The sequence below is a fragment of the Gobio gobio genome (genome assembly GCF_949357685.1).
Source record: "Gobio gobio genome assembly, chromosome: 10".
In the NCBI taxonomy this organism is placed as follows: domain Eukaryota; kingdom Metazoa; phylum Chordata; class Actinopteri; order Cypriniformes; family Gobionidae; genus Gobio; species Gobio gobio.
This window is the reverse complement of record NC_137116.1, coordinates 12,430,132-12,447,968: the sequence shown is the minus strand read 5'-3', so window position 1 is coordinate 12,447,968 and position 17,837 is coordinate 12,430,132. Positions and strand designations below refer to the sequence as shown.

Here is a 17,837-nt window from a genome sequence, read left to right as displayed (position 1 = left end):
CCGCCAAAGTGCTGCCCTCTTAAGGTTGAACGGTGGCTACTGCATTTGAATTTTCCTATTGGACGTTGTGGTACATCGTGACGTAGGATGGTACCTCCAACGGCTCACTATCCGCGCCCCTGGCACGAGCTCACCACGCCCTCAGAAATGTTTCCCCCAATCACACGATGAGAACGGCTTTACTCCAGAATGAACTGTCATGTTACATGAAGTAAACATTATGAATGAAACTCACTTGACACTTGCTTTAACATTGTATTGAAGAAAATGTGGTTAAATAATGCAGTTGTCAGTACACGTCAGGCTTTTCTTGCGATATTATTGCCGCCCGTCATGTGTACAGATCATTTTCATACATGAGACGCGCTTTCAAACCCTGACACGCAAGTGGTTGCCGCGGACGCAGATAGATTAGGTCAGTTCTCTTGTGCTGCTGCTTCACTAGCATCGTCGGCATCGGGAGTTAACGCAGTTTGAGCAGCGACTCGCATTGATAAGGCTCCGGGTTTGTGTCTGTTACAGACAATCCACCCTCCTCCACTTCAGGTGAAGGTAGGAGAAATGACCGCTCTGTTGCAAAGCTGGCGTCACTCCAGTCATTCTCCATCTTTGCGACTCGCGAGTCTGACAGCTGTCAATCAATCCGTCACTGCGGGTCTCAGGTGCCCGCCCTCCGCTCAGCCCCGCCCTCGGTTCGTCCCCTCTGTGTCCGCCGGGCTCTGCCCACTTTTCCAGCATTTTTTGAAAATTGCCAGTGGGTGGAGTTAAGCTCTGAGCAGGGGTTTAGTTACCCTTTAAAGACATGACTGTTTGGATTGGATAATTGGCAGTAGCTTGGTGAAGAGCGCCAAAGATGTCTATTTACAACATGTTTTTGAAGCACCGATCATTGTATCCAATCACAGACATACACTCACATAAAGGATTATTAGGAACACCATACTAATACTGTGTTTGACCCCCTTTCGCCTTCAGAACTGCCTTAATTCTACTTGGCATTGATTCAACAAGGTGCTGAAAGCATTCTTTAGAAATGTTGGCCCATATTGATAGGAGAGCATCTTGCAGTTGATGGAGATTTGTGGGATGCACATCCAGGGCACCAAGCTCCCGTTCCACTACATCCCAAAGATGCTCTATTGGGTTGAGATCTGGAGACTGTGGGGGCCATTTTAGTTCAGTGAACTCATTGTCATGTTCAAGAAACCAATTTGAAATGATTGGAGCTTTGTGACATGGTGCATTATCCTGCTGGAAGTAGCCATCAGAGGATGGGGACATGGTGGTCATAAAGGGATGGACATGGTCAGAAACAATGCTCAGGTAGGCCGTGGCATTTAAACGATGCCCAATTGGCACTAAGGGGCCTAAAGTGTGCCAAGAAAACATCCCCCACACCATTACACCACCACCACCAGCCTGCACAGTGGTAACAAGGCATGATGGATCCATGTTCTCATTCTGTTTACGCCAAATTCTGACTCTACCATCTGAGTGTCTCAACAGAAATCCAGACTCATCAGACCAGGCAACCTTTTTCCAGTCTTCAACTGTCCAATTTTGGGGAGCTCTTGCAAATTGTAGCCTCTTTTTCCTATTTGTAGTGGAGATGAGTGGTACCCGGTGGGGTCTTCTGCTGTTGTAGCCCATCCACCTCAAGGTTGTGTGTGTTGTGGCTTCACAAATGCTTTGCTGCACACCTTAGTTGTAACGAGTGGTTATTTCAGTCAAAGTTGCTCTTCTATCAGCTTGAATCAGTCGGCCCATTCTCCTCTGACCTCTAGCATCAACAAGGCATTTTCGCCCACAGGACTGCCGCATACTGGATGTTTTTCCCTTTTCACACCATTCTTTCACCATTCACACCCTAGAAATGGTTATGCGTGAAAATCCCAGTAAAAAAAAAAAAAGGGCGTAGTTTGATGATGTCACGTTTGAGCGCAGAATCTTGGGACATGTGGTCTTCACCTCACAGCCGGTGGGAAAGAATCGGGATAGGACTCGGGCAGAAATCATGTTGATGGATGTGATTATTAACGTTACTGTAGTCTGAAGCAGAAGCAGGAGCGAGTGTTGTGGAGCTGAGGAACCGCTGGAGCGATTGTTAATAAGATGAACGCAACATACGCCTCGCGAGCAGCGGGACTTTTATTATGACACAGTCGCCGGTGCCACTTCCGCTCCTCCACTCGTGAGTGTGAGGTAACGCAGCTCGGTTGATCATATTACACACATCTGAGTGTGTTGATGATGGGATGACGTTACTCTGTGCGTTCTCTCTGCGGCTGCTATGACACTTGTTCACACTGCAGTGAGAGGAAAGCGTTTCTGCAAAATAAAACCAGGATAACGCAGATATGATATCATCGACAGGCCAACCCTCACACGTCTCGGTTCCTCGATTTACAAATAGTTGGAAACATTTGGGATATTGTAAGTACTCAACTGAACACAATATAACAATGGCCTAGTGGTTTTTGGATATTTTACTGAATTTTTTTTACATAGTGCACCTTTAAGTTTTGTCACAAGGTGTTCACGCATTAGCAGAAAAAAAGCGAATAATACATGACAATTCTTTAATAAGGAAATAAACACAATGTGAGGATTTTGCTGTATGACTCCTGAAATGACTTTTATTTTGTATCTCAATTATGTTTCTCAGTTATTCCTGAAATCACTGACCCATTATACGATTAGACTTGTTAATCTTTCAAATTCAAACAATTATGATGTGAATTCACAAAAACAACTCAAATTTAAAATGAATATTTGTTATACATACAGAGGACAAAGAAATGTTCCCATTTCATGTTTTATAAAAAGTCTGGTGAAAATAATGTACAAGCATTCACTGTATAAAAAAAAAACAATAATTTAGCACTAGCTGCTCGCGTGTATAAAAGTTTATAAAATATGTTAAATAGTTAAATATTAACTTAATATGCATCCCAACATCTAAAGTCTGTAATAATATCAGATCTGGGTTGATTTTGCAGTCACACATCCCGTTATCAAGGACCTGAAGTCGTATTAAACACAGTCTATTTGAATCTTTATGGATCAACGCAGAAACACTGACCATGAAACAAACGTCTCTCTGACCCAGCAGAAGTTTAGTGTTAAAAACCTGTACAATTATAAGAGCAGAAGCGTCATGTAACATTCAAAAGTGCCATCTTTACTATATAAAAGCAAAGCAAAAGTGCTTCTAAATCTATCGTTTTAAAATGTGAAGTACTTTTGAACGAGTTTGCACTCAAGCCCTCCAGAAGTCTTTATCATGCCATCCTATTGGAAGCTCTAATTTAAGGCCACATTGTGTGACGTCTTTAGATTCAGATTTCTTGTGTGCAACATGATCTACAACAATCGCCTCGCAGCATCAGCGGCACATTCCCACGGCAGGGATGGATTCCTCCTCGACTGGAGAGCGGGTCAAATGTAGAGTCCAGTAGGCATGGAGGTCGGCGAATGTGGAGACCTTATTCTCCGTAACCCAGCAGTCTCTGTATTTTGTGCTAATGCGCATCGTGTCTCAGTTCGCTCTCGTCTTGCTGGAGATCCAGTTTAAGTAGTTTGTGACACGTGTGTAAACGCCAGGTATGTCTTTCTTCCCGCAGCCGTCGCCCCAGCTGATTAAACCCATCAAAGTCATCCTGCCGTTCTTCTGACACACCAGAGGACCACCGGAATCTCCCTGAGGACAGACCAGGAGAAACGGATCAGTCAAGATCATTCACAAAGCATTTCACACACACCGTTTACGATGACTAGTAGGGGTGTGACAATATTTTGCTGAGTGTTATTGTGTAGAAACTATCTTTTCCAATAAGTTTAAATTGATTTTTACCTTTAAAAAGCAATTTTTTTAACTTAATTAAATGTATGCATCATCTTTTGTGTCATATTCTTACATTTAATAAATAAATTCAATCAGAATAATAAGACACAATAGGGCTGTTATAAATCAAATGTAATCAGTGAGTTTAAATGAGTTTAACCTGCTGTTACTAATGCACAAATGTGTTGATGTTTTAAACATGACATGTTGAATACTGATATTTTGTAATTATTTATAAAATGAAAAGATACTTTAAATGTGAAATTAAAATGAGGTGAGACTCAATGAGACTGTCAATCCATTCAATCAATTCATTCAAACGGCTGATTCATTTAGGAATTAAGCTTTTGACTCTCTTAATGAGTGAGTCTTTGAATCATTAATTCAAACGACTGATTAATTCAGGAATGAAGCATTTGACTCTCTTAATGAGTGAGTCATTGAATCAATCATTCAACCAATTCATTCAAACGGCTGATTCATCCAGGAACGAAGCTTTTGACTCTCTTAATGAGTGAGTCATTTAATAATAAATTCAACCGATTCATTCAAATGGCTGATTCATTCATGAACAAAGCATTTGACTCTCTTATTGAGTGATTCATTGAATCATTCATTCAACCGATTCATTCAATCGGCTGTTTCATTCAGGAACGAAGCATTTGTCTCTCTTAATGAGTGAGTCATTGAATCATTCTTTCAACCAAATGGCTGATTCATTCAGGAATGAAGCTTTTGACTCTCTTAATGAGTGAGTCTTTGAGCCATTCATTCAACAATTCATTCAAACGCCTGATTCATTCAGGAACAAAGCATTTGACTCTCTTATTGCGTGAGTCATTGAATCATTCATTCAAACGGCTGATTCATTCAGGAACGAAGCATTTGACTCTCTTAATGAGTGAGTCATTGAATCATTCATTCAACCAAACGGCTGATTCATTCAGGAACAAAGCATTTTACTCTCTTATCGCGTGAGTCATTGAATCATTCATTCAAACGGCTGATTGATTCAGGAATGAAGCATTTGACTCTCTTAATGAGTGAGTGATTGAATCATTCATTCAACCAATTCATTCAAACGGCTGATTGATTCAGGAACGAAGCGTTTCACTCTCTTAATGAGTGAGTCATTGAATCGTTCATTCAACCAATTCATTCAAACGGCTGATTCATTCAGGAATGAAGCATTTGACTCGCTTAATGAGTGAGTCATTGAATCAATCATTCAACCGATTCGTTCATTCAGTAATGAAACACCGCTGTGTGTTGCTCAGAGACACACAGTCCTGTGGGTTTGTTTGGAATTATTTTCACTGACGAAATAGAGCAAAAACAGGCAATATTGAGTCTACAATGCAAGTCACTGAATATTAACTTCTTGTTTATTGAACTGTTGTGTAAAATCAATATCACATTTGTAATCTGCTGATATTTGGAGAAAAAAACGGCACTCTTCATGTGATATTGATTAACTATATTAAATAATATAAATATAAAAGACATACAGAGATATTTTTGCCCCTTATGTTGAATATTGAGGGCATTATAAATGCATTTTAATAGAGTAAATCACGCAGTGAAAGTGTGCACTGTAAATGTGCACTAGTCTAACCTACTAGACTACATCACTAGTGTATGCGTGCGCTCTAAGTGTGAGGGACATACTCGATAATGTCAGATCGCACATTGTTAAAACAACAATCACAATATTATCGTAGACGATATATATCGCACACCCCTAATGACTGTCATGTGCTGAATGTGTCACCTTGCAGGCGTCGTCCAGGCCGCGCGTGTCTCCGGCGCACAGCATGTTTGAGGTGACCAGGCGGCCGGACAGCTTCTCCGGGACACACTTTTCCTGCGGCCACAGCCGCACCATACCACGCTTGATTCTCTCAGAGTAAAACGGAGAAACTGAGAGAGACAAAGACACAAGAGTACCATTATTATACAATACTTCAGTGTTATGTTTTTGTCTTGTTTTTCAGTTACAATATCTAAACCCTTCCAACAAGATCAATTTACATGAGAAGCAGCACTGATACAGTATTATTAAGACTTGTTTTCATAGTTTTGTGATTCAATAAATACAAATAAAAATCAATAAACGTTTTTTTGGACTTACGAGGAAGTTTTGAGTTCTGATATTTTTATAGTACAATGTCAAAAGATCAAGGAAAATTAGATTTCTCAATTCATTACCCCTTTAATGCATTAACTAACAATGAGCAATACATTTATTACATTATTTATTCATCTTTGTTACCGTTAGTTTATAAAAAATAGTTAGTTCATGTCAGTTCAGATCTATTCAATAATATTAAGATACAGTAGTGGCCAAAAGTCATGTCTAGAAATGACAAGTTTGATAAAACCATCAAAATATAATAAAAACATTTTATTTATTAAATATGAGAGAAGAATACTAAACATGGTAAATGTATTTATCTGACTAAATAACAGCTACAGCTACAAAAAATGCATAGAAAAAGAAAATGCATACATTGACTACAACACAATCAGATATTAATATTTAGTTGGTTCTCTCTTGATTTTGCATGCGTTCATAATTCCTTTGTATGTCAGCCTGGTCAAAAATTGTCCACAATTTGTCATGTTTCATTGCGTTATCATCACAAATAAATGAGTTGACTCCAAGCACAACTAAATAATATGCTTACAAAATCATTAACACATTTTTTATATTATTTTAATAAAGGGTGAAGATGTTGGACATCACTTTTGGCCACTACTGTACTCTTTTTGATTTTAGTAATGTATTGAAATGATCATTAACTAACGTTGACTAAGATTAATGCTTTGGCTAATGTAGAACGAGGGTTACCATACGCAACCGAGACGTTAATCAGCCAGAGCAGATTATGTGATTTATGACCGCAAGTATTAATTATGTGAGCAGTGTTGCTTCTCAAGTAAATGTATCTCGTTTGAAGGATTTTTAGATGGACAAAAAGTCCAAAAATAGACCAATTAAAAATGTATGAAGTTATTTCATATCTATCAATCTATAACGCTGAATCTTACACTCTTCCTCTTTCCCGTATCCAGAGATCTCGCACTCCGTCCAATCCGGTAAAACCAGGTTAGGATCTGGTAAACATGCGGGCAGAACTTCAGGAGAGTGGATCGCACAGATACCGGACTCACTCTTCAACTTGAGCAGAGCTGAAAACACAAAGTCAAAAACACTTACAATTCATCATGCACTTACAAAATCATTCAACTTTATCATCATTTCAGAATTCATAAGGTTTTATCTTATAAATACTGAAATGATGATATGATAGTATGTACTACCGTTTCTTATATTCTACTGTTGCAAACCATGTCAGCGAAATTCTACATTTCATAAGCATAAAAAATACAATTATCAAAACTTTTTTAAATGAGCTAATAGATTAAAAAAGAGAGGCCTTTTATTGTGGCCAGCCTAACGGCCTGTTCATACCGGGACAATTTTCGTTTAACGCCTCGTGACTAAACAAAGGACGCCAATGTGAGTGTGCACACCGATGCACAAAACGCCAGATGCCTTGGGTTCGTTTTTTTGTTTTGATGTGGCGTGTTAAAAAATGTCCGGCCAATGAGATCGGCGCTTTTGTTCACGTGCCTGTAGCTGCTGAAGTTACAGTAAAACACCACTTGGTGGCGCTCAAGCACAAAACGGTCTTGCCGAGCACACATTGATACGACCATAGATATCCATAATAAAGGCTAGATGTCTTGCGGCAGAGTCTCTAACGTCATCACCGGCGGCCATCTTGTAGTGATGGAAATTTCGATTCTTTCAAGAGATTCGTTCATTTTCAGTTCGTTCATCAAAATGATTCGTTCAGATTCGTTCATTGATTCGTTCAGTGACCATTTTTTTTTATATTCCATAAATATCCCAGCAGGTGGCAAAAAGAGTGTCTTATGCGTTATTTCTTAAGTCAACGAACGTATTTACTTACAAAAAAAATCATTTGGCTTTATTAAAATGTGTGCATCTATCATTAAATAAAATAAGTCTAAATAAGTGGTTCAGAAGACCAAAGCACAAAGGTTTTCTTGCATGATTAACAATTAATTGTTTGGTCAGACATTTACACATTCATATTATTCAGATATATCTGGGATTATGGTAAACGAACGTAGAGTTATAAACAATCGTAGCCTAAAACTTCGCTTTGCAGCCATCCGCTCTCTGCTTATTGCTGAACGATTCACATGCTAAATGACCGACATCCATTTCCACGAACGAGATGCACCACCAGTTCGTTCACGAACGAGATGTAGCAGCAGTTCGTTCAATTCGTTCACGAACGAGATCTCTCTCCCTCTCGTTCAGTGATGGGCGTGTTCGTTCAGTATCGTTGGTGGTTCAATTCGTTCATGAACCAGATGTAGGCCTATCAGTTCGTTCGTTCACGAACGAGATCTCTCGTTCAGACTCAAAAAAGCAACTCGGTCAGTGATGGACGTGTTCGTTAACTCCAATAATATCGCATTTTTTATTTGTTTTGCAGTTTTTGGAGAATTGCATGACATGACTCAAACGTAATGAAGTAATTTGTATTAATTTTATAAAACAACAACAATGAAAATAAATAATACAAACACAATACATCAGTCCTTAAGTAATCATTTAACCATCAGCCTGCATTATTACACTGTTTTCATTCAAATGGTAAAGTGTACATGTCTTTCTTTGCTGCATACCGTATATGCCTAACTACACAAGCCGAGCTCTACATGTTCGCTATCAGTATCGTTCAATAGCTGGTTCATTTCGTTCACGAACAAGTCGAGAAGGAGATCAGTCTTTGGTTCAGAGTCGGACTCAAAAGCATCTCGGTCAGTAAAAGGCGTATTCGTTCACTGAATTCAACAAATCACATGCTCCGTCACATCTTATACTCGAACGCTATTGGCTCGAAGTTTTGTCATTGACAGGATGAAACAGTCCACAGAGCTGCGCATGCGCTCGCTCCTCGCTGCTAATAGCGCCATGCTGCTGTGGAGGGAGGAATTTCAGTGAACGAGAAATATGAGTCAGTGGACTACTTGAACGAGAACGATTCGTTCACCTAAAAGATTCGTTCAAAAAGAACGATTCGTTCACGAACGTAACATCACTACCATCTTGTCACAGGCGGGCTCTGTGGCTCCTGATGTAAGGCGAGTGATCTGAACACAAATACTCTTATCTCACTCAAATCTTGACGGATTTACAAATGGTTTGGTTTCTTACAAATGTTATTGACGTGGCAATAATTCTGGATGCTTGAACAATTTATGAATAATTTTTCATAAGTATGCAGTGTCATAACTACATCTCTGACGTTTATAACAAACCAAACAGTTTGAAAATCGGTAGAAAATTGAGCAAGTTATGGTTATTTAAAAAGTGCAAGCACCATGAAAACAATGTTACGAGTGAGCGAGCAGACTGTGACAAGATGGCCGCCAGGTGTGGGCGTCGACCTCCATTGGCCAGCGAAGCGAACGAGACATCTAGCCTTTATTATGGATATCTATGGATACGACGAAGAAGAAGTAGACAAAGAAGAAGATGAGCTGCTAATATTGCTTGCCAGTTATGCTGCGTCCCAATTCGTCTACTTATACTACGACCTAAAAGTATGTACTCTTTTTGTGAAGAAAAAGTACATACTTTTGAGTGTGTAGCAGAGTCTTTAATGCAGAGACTCTCCTCATGTGTTTCCAGTTTAAATATAATGATGCATTTAAAAGTTAATGGCCAATCCTTACAAAAGTTCACAATGCTGCTGCAGGTGAAATATAATGTGGATAACAAATATATTTTTGTCAGTTTAAATACTGATAATGGATCACTCAAACCCCTTTATCTAAACCTCTCTACTTAACCGTCGGATTCGCACAACCGTCTCGAAAAAACGCTGGCGATAAGCGTCCCGGTATGCACAGGCCTTAAAGCACACCTGGGCAATAATCATGCTGTCTACTCAGTATCTTGATATGCCACACAAATATCTTGATATGCCACACCTGTGAGGTGGATGGATCATCTCGGCAAAGGAGAAGTGCTCACTAACACAGATCTAGACAGATTTGTGAACAATATTCGAGAGAAATAGGCCTTTTGTGTACATAGAAAAAGGCTTAGATCTTTGAGTTCAGCTCATGAAGAATGGGGGCAAAAACAAAAGTGTTGTGTTTATAATTTTGTTCAGTGTAGAATGATTAGTGAGTGATCATGTGACACTGAAGACTGGAGTAATGATGCAAAAAATTCTGCTTTGATCACTGGATATAAATTAATCTTTACTATATATTCACATAAAAAAACTGTTGTTTTAAGTTGCAATAATTTTTCATATTTTTTTAACTGTCATTTTGATCAAATAAACGCAGCCTTGGTGAGCAGAAGAGACTCTCTTAAAAAAAACTCTTACCAACCCCCAAACTTTTGAACGGTAGTCTTGGTATGGCTTGTCACATCAGTTTTTTGCTATTCTATTCTTGGGCAACAGAAACAGCAAGAGGTTAAGGAGAAAAAATACTATTTTTTTATTGCAATACTCTTTATTTTACTTAAAAGAATTGAAAAACCTTACTTAAACTTTTAAAGTTTAAAAGTCTTACTTAAAAAGCCTTGTACACATTCCTAGTGTATTGTATAATATAAAATAAAGATTTACACTGGCAGCTCAGAGCTGTACAGCAGCATTTAAGTATGAATTTGAATGAATAAATGTAAAAATAAAACACTACGACTTCACTATAAAATATACATTGATTCTTATTAAAGCTACTGTATTAGTTTTTCAGTCAAGAGCAGTGAGTGATTTTCTTTGTCTTTTGTTGTTGTATTAACATTAAATGGATAGCTCACTCAAAAATGAAAATTCTGTCATCAAGAAATGAGTACAGGTTTGAAACAATATTAGAGTGAGTAAATAATGACATCATTTTAGAGGCTAACTGTCCCTTTAAGGACAGCGTGTTCACTATAGGCTGCGCTGCTGTCATTTTAAGAGCTGCACGCATCTAATATACAGACACACGCCGATTTTACTTTCACTTTAGACATAACCGACTGTGTTTATGTTAACCTTGTGTGTATTTGACAGTATTAGCGCAGTTAAAATGACTACTTAGTCCAGTAATCACGTGTGTTTGACAGGCGTTTAGTGCGCACGCTCGGAAAAGCGCATGTGAAAACCGCGCACGCGAATGAGCCGGCAAGGCTTTAAAACGCCTGCAAATAATGAACTTTCGTGATTGTGAATAACTATAGTGTCCTGTGAGTATAACTCTACTACTGACGTGTGATGTGAATGTATGTCGCGTTGTTCAGTAGGCCTATATTGGGATGGAGGCAAATGATAGAATTTGTAGAAAAAGAATTAATTAAATGGAAAACCGAAAAAAAAAACGCAATTCACAAGCGCGTATTGAACCGTGAATGCCGTACCGAACGGTTCAATATTATATTGAGAATTGTGGCATCCCTAGTATCAACAAAATTTATATAAATTTATATAAAGCCTTCAAGAGACCTATGGCCATCCAAAGCGCTTTACAAAAATAAAGTAAAAATAAAATAAGATCAAATATATAATTTTCACAATCACCGGTGAGAGTGCCCCTGATTACCACCTGAGGGCACTCCACCCCAGACTGTCACTCCATCAAGGACTACACCTCCCATAATCCTTTGCCCGGACTCATCAGCACTCATTGATTACATCCACCTGCACCCCATTACCTTGTTAGCTCACACCATAAAAGCCTGCTCATGACTTTCATTCATTGCCAAGTCTTGTTTTGTTCACACTGCATTTCTGAGCGTTTCCCCTGGTTTCTTGTCTCTTGGTTTTGGATTTCTTGCCTGTTCTGTGGATTACCCTTTTGCCTGTCTCTCCTGTCTTTTTTGCGTGTTTGGACTGATTACTGATTACTGATTAGAGGTTATGACCTCTTGCCTGTTTGTTGACTACAAGTGTGGATTACCCTTTCAATAAAGCTGCATTTGGATCCTCAACCTTTGTATCTTAGAGCAGTCCGTTACAATAATAAATTGATGGGTCTGAAACTTCAGTCAATGTCACAATAAACAGTGCTTTTCTAAACGGTTGATGATGATGGTCTTAATAATAATAGGAGAATGAGAACGTTTGTGCGAGTCTCACCGATGTCATTGTCATACGTCTCGTCGTCGTACTGCTCGTGGATCCAGTATTTCTCCACATCGAAGATCTGTTCGCTGCTGGAGTTCTGGAGCCTGAAGGTTCGACCCAAAACCACCCGAACACGCTTCGCCTCGAATCTGAACACAGACCACAGAAGTCAAACACACGAGGCAAAACATCATATTTGCAATCACTTATTTAACGTACTGTCCAAACTTAAATGGTTGTAATTCAAGAATGCTTTGGAATATATAGACATGAGGCTTGTTTTAAAAAAGACATTTGGCAGATTATTGTAGAAGTCAAATAAATGATGTAAGTGAAATAGAAAAAAAGTTGTTTAAGTTTATGAAAATGTAAAATTCTAATATGTTATATATATTTTACAAAACATGTTGGACTCTAAAAGGTTCTGTTCCATATTTAAGGTTGATATCAAAAAATGAGCTTTCAGTGAGAAATTGTCTGGGCGCAGTACCAAACATTTCCACTAGATGACTAAAGCTCTGTTACTGACCATATAAGGGCGCCTGCATTTCCATATACGATATGAGTAATCTGAACCATATATTTCCATAATTTTCATACAATTTACGAAGTAGACATCCCATTCAGAAGTAGTATGGGAAGTTTGGCAGAATTTGATATGAATTCAACCTCTAATAAACGCAAAAAGAACATGCATGTGCGTTATAGCCAATCGGCAACCTCCTCCAGTTTCTCTTGAAGCCGATACTGAAGTGAGTTAAACTGCAGTTCATGGACTGGCCACTAGAGACAGACTCCAGAAGGAGCAGAATCTCATTGAGCTCATGTTAAAATGGCCAACTTTACAACAGAAGAACACATGTTTACAGTCTGGGACACATTGTGCTTTTGGTCTATACAGGTAATTTTGCCCTTCATGACGACTGTGAGGGGGGTGAATTATTTTATAACTCATTCGTTTACATTATACAAAGCCTTAATGTTCTGCATAATTAAGGGCGTGGCCACTTTGAGTGACAGGTGGATAGCCATATATCTGACCCGACTTTACACTTCAAAACTTCTCTTCAGAATCCTATGGGTGACGTCACAGACACGTAGTGTCCATATTTTGTACATATTTTTTTATATTTAAAACATTTTCAGACCTTTTTTTTTCCTAAAAAAATTGAATCGTTGTTATCTTTTTAACTCTTGGCATGAAAACAGGTTTCTACCAATCTTTCATGATATTTCCTGTTCATCACTATCTAAAAATAAAGGTCTGAAGACACCTTATGAGTAGGGATGAAACGGTATGGAAATTTAACATCACGATTATAGTGACCCAAATTATCACGGTTATCAATATTATCACGGTTTTGTTCAAATGAAATTAAAGTGTTCAAAAAGAACAGATGCACACACTTAAAACATTTCAACAAGTTTTATATTTGAAATTCAACAAACAACAAATAACTAAAGCAGCTCTTAGCACTTTTTTAAGATAGATTCAGTGGGATTTCCTTCCTTAATGGCCATCATCAATAGCAACGCATAACACATAAATAATAATAATTTGTTGTAAATATAATCTCTAATATTATCACTGTAAATATATTCCCAAGCAATATTCTCATCAGTGTTCTATCAGACACATTTAAATCTAGCATATTTTGTGTTAGAGCCCAAACAGTATCCTAGTGAAATAATGCATATCCATATTTCCATATGATTTGACAGTTTATTTTATTAAATGTCAAAATGTGTGCATCATACCTGACACCTAGATGAACACTTTACAGTCTTTTTATGACTGTCATTCTCTTCAAATGCTATTGAAGTTTGAAACGTGTGTAACGTTACCAATGTTGTATGTAACTTTAGAGACGGTCCCTAAATTCGCCTGCGTTATGCCAGTCATATCAGATGCGCTGTAGTTCTGCTGTGTTTTTTTAAAACCATTTTCGCTGCTGAAATAGAACAAAAACAGTCATCCTCTATATGATGAGTGAATCTCCTGCATACATCGCTCGTTTATCTCTGCTTTTAGTGTAGATTTCAGCGTGTGAGAGCGGCGCGCGCTCTGAACAAAACTCCGCTAATCTGAACGCCTCTGATTATGAGATATTGCATTCATAAACTCAATAGAAGCACGTGTAAGTGCTTATAATGCGCAACGCGATTATAACAGATGGCTTTTGAGAAGACTATTATAAGTTCAACAGACAGAGTGACTAGTGTGCAGCCGAAATAACGTTACACCCGCAAATGGCGGTTGTTAATGTCAAACCCTGATTTTTATCCCTTAAATGTCACCCTAGTCTTGACTGAATTTGTTCGTTCGCTTCACGTTATTATTTCCCAGACGTAGGTTTGGTATTGAGGTCAAAGTCCACTTGCCTTGGGTTCGTAGTTTTGAAGTGTTTTCCCTATTACAGCGACTTTCTTCTGGCATGTTCTGCAGACAGGGTGACCATCTTAGATTAAGTTTCCCTCAGGACTTTTGTAAAAGCCAAAATATGACCACGCCTCAGATTTGGTCCTTTTAGAAGGCTGAACATTTCCCAGAGTGCTGTCACTGCTTTCTGCCATTTCTCCTCATTCAGAAAACAGCGGTGCGCCAGACTGACGCTGACTGGACAAGATTTACCGCAAGTTTTCACAACCGTGATAATCACACGCGGTTTTAATGATAATACAATTTTATACGATATTACTAACAGTCACTAAATTTTATCGTGGTTTATCGTGAAACCGGTAATCGTTTCATCCCTACTTATGAGTATGAAAATATTCTTGTTGCAAATTGATAAATTACCCTAATATATTTTGAAAATCAGTCACCAAATATGAGAACTAGAGATTGTAAGCTTTCAAATGATAATATTAGTTTAGGTTTAGTATAGGATATTACTGTTTTAAAGATGTAATGGCTGTGGGCGCACCGGTGGGCCGGTGACACTTAACAGGTTAAAGCTTTTAAAGACCTTTTTTTAAATTTGGGGATGTAGTTTATAGTAACATACTAAACCATAAAATGACTGTACAAATGACGATTTAAACACCTTTACAGTTCAAATAATACAAGTTTTGTCAAAAACAAGTTTTATAAAATTATAAACCACACAATTCAGCCTTTAAACCCTTATTTAAGGGATGAGATAAAAATATATAACTTTATATATATTATTTATATATCTTTAAAATAGGATTTTATATATATAATATTCTAGATGCCTTATTATTCTACATTTTTTGACTGTACATGAACTTCTTAACCACCAGTTAACATTTATAACACTACATGTGTGAAAATATGGGCCTATTTTCGCATTGGTCTGATTGGATAAAGCTAAATTTAAGGACCCACTTTTTCAAATCAACATTAAATGATTCCAAATTGCCCTTTGAATGCTGACTCAGATCAATGTTTTTGGACGTGTGAAACATTTAGAGCGATAAACAATAATGGTGATTTTGCACATATCTATTAGAAACGATGATTTGATTCTCGAGGTCATGATGAAGACAATGAGGGCAGTGTATTAAAGTCACTTGACAGTAGTGTAACCGACCCTAACACACACACGATGCAGGCTGAGCAGACACACACACACACACACACCTCTCCTGGAAGCAGTGCGCAGCAGAGAGGATCCAGCAGGAGTCGATGAGGACGCCGCCGCACAGGTGGTTGTAGGATTGGGAGCGTGGCCGAAACACCGTGATGGCGGCCTGCCACGGCTGCTCTCGGATGTCGCTGACCTGACCTCCACGAATCCTGAACATGGGCAGAGAGTTTGAAGGAGCTTCGGCGCGCTGACCGCAGGAACCTGAGCGGTAGAGATGTGTGGGAAAACTTTAACACTGCAGCTAAATTCAGCTGTCAGTTCACCTTTAAAGCTTAAACCCGTTCTGTACACACAGAACAGTCAATTATGATCTGCATGATAATGTTTAAACTAATAATTACGATTGTTTAGCTCAAAAATTATAATTGTGATTATTAAATCACAGTTCTTTTCATTGGAGAAATGTACAAAAACTTTAAAAAAGAACATTCTGGGAACATTACAATAACATTGGGGGACCGTTAAAGTAACGTTAGAATAACATTCTACAAACCAAAAACTAATGTTCTTGAAATGTTAGAATAGCGTTAGAGCAACGTTAAAATAACATTAAGATAACGTTAGAATAACATTCTACAAACCAAAAACTAATATTCTTGAAACGTAAGAATAGCATTAGAGCAACGTTAAAATAACATTGGGGGAACAATTAAAGTAATTATGTTAGAGTAACATTCTACAAACTAAAAATGGACATTCTAGAAACGTTAGAATAGAGTTAGAGCAACGTTAAAATAACACTGGGGGAACAATTAAAGTAACGTTAGAATAACATTCTACAAACCAAAAATGAACGTTCTAGAAACGTTAGAATAACGTTAGAGCAATGTTAAATAACATTAAGATAATGTTAGAATAACATTCTACAAACCAAAAACTAACGTTCTAGAAACATTAGAATAGCGTTAGATCAACGTCAAAATAGCATTGGGGAACATTAAGATAACGTTAGAATAACATTCTACGAACCAAAAACGAACGCTCTTGAAACATTAGAATAGCGTTAAAGCAACATTAAAATAACATTGGGGAACATTAAAATAACGTTAGAAGAACTACAAACGTCCTAAGCCGACATTAAGAAAACATCACCTAATAATTCCAAATTATTTTAATGTTTTTCTATTAAAACAACAAAAAAGACTGTAATGTAGCTCAGATGTTGCATGAGTGCATTTATTCAGCAACGATATAGTCGAGATTCATGTTTGGATATGTTGCAAATTATGCTTAAGTAACTGAGAGAACAATTCTATGCATTGTGTAAGTGACCGAACTGAACAACTAGTATTTAAACGTGCATGTGTGCAGAAGAAAAACACACAGCTGTGAGCCTTGACTCGTGTTGCCAGAACTTGCAGGAAAAAAAAACATTAAAGGGTTAGTTCACCCAAAAATGAAAATTCTGTCATTAATTCCTCACCCTCATGTCGTTCGACACCCGTCAGACCTCCGTTCATCTTCAGAACACAAATGAAGATATTTTAGTGTAAAGCTGATGCTGAGAAAGGCTTCAGATAGGCCTCCATTGGCATTCAGTACATTCACACTTCCAAGACCCATAAAAGGCACTTAAAACGTCGTTACAAAGTCCATCTCACCACAGTGACTCTACAATAATTTTACGATGCGACGACAATAGTTTTTGTGCGCAAAAAAAAAATCTAAATAACACCTTTATCCAACTTGTTCTTGTCTTCCGTGTGTGCCTCCACGACGCATGCGCGAGAATATGACGCAGATCCGGCGTTCGGGAATCCATGAAATGCTCACTTTAGTCCGATTTTGAGAACTACGCCGAGACCTAAAACACGATCAATGTAGAATCCAAAAGCTTAGACACGCGCGTCTTCCTCTGCTTGTAAACAAATCTCTTCTGGGTCATGTGTCCGAACGCCGGATCTGCGTCATATTCTCGCGCATGCGTCGTGGAGACACACACGGAAGACAAGAACAAGTAGGATAAAGGTGTTATTTTGTTTTTTTTTGCGCACAAAAACTATTGTCGTCGCATCGTAAAATTATTGTGGAGTCACTGTGGTGAGATGGACTTTGTAACGACGTTTTTAGTGCCTTTCATGGGTCTTGGGAGAGTAAATGTACTGAATGCCAATGGAGGCCTATCTGAAGCCTTTCTCAGCATCAGATTTACACTAAAATATCTTCATTTGTGTCTGAAGATGAACGGAGGTCTGACGGGTGTCG

The 17,837-nt window shown here is 38.2% G+C and overlaps 1 protein-coding gene across 4 annotated transcripts in view; it reads right to left on the bottom strand.

The window, feature by feature from the left end:
- Nucleotides 1–2,459: 2,459 nt before the first annotated feature.
- Nucleotides 2,460–17,837, bottom strand: part of plat (plasminogen activator, tissue) — a 37,740-nt gene continuing 22,362 nt past the window's right edge. For 2 of the 4 annotated variants that reach the window (XM_079827460.1, XM_079827461.1), the window contains 5 exons: nt 15,626–15,833; nt 12,031–12,167; nt 6,896–7,036; nt 5,616–5,764; nt 2,470–3,700 (listed from right to left, as the gene is read on the bottom strand). In XM_079827460.1, coding sequence (XP_079683586.1) covers nt 3,539–3,700; nt 5,616–5,764; nt 6,896–7,036; nt 12,031–12,167; nt 15,626–15,833 — 797 coding nt within the window. In that variant the 3' untranslated portion in view covers nt 2,470–3,538. Of the gene's footprint in view, nt 3,701–5,615; nt 5,765–6,895; nt 7,037–12,030; nt 12,168–15,625; nt 15,834–17,837 lie in introns of all 4 variants that reach the window. The other 2 variants (XM_079827462.1, XM_079827463.1) reach the window with 2 other exon arrangements.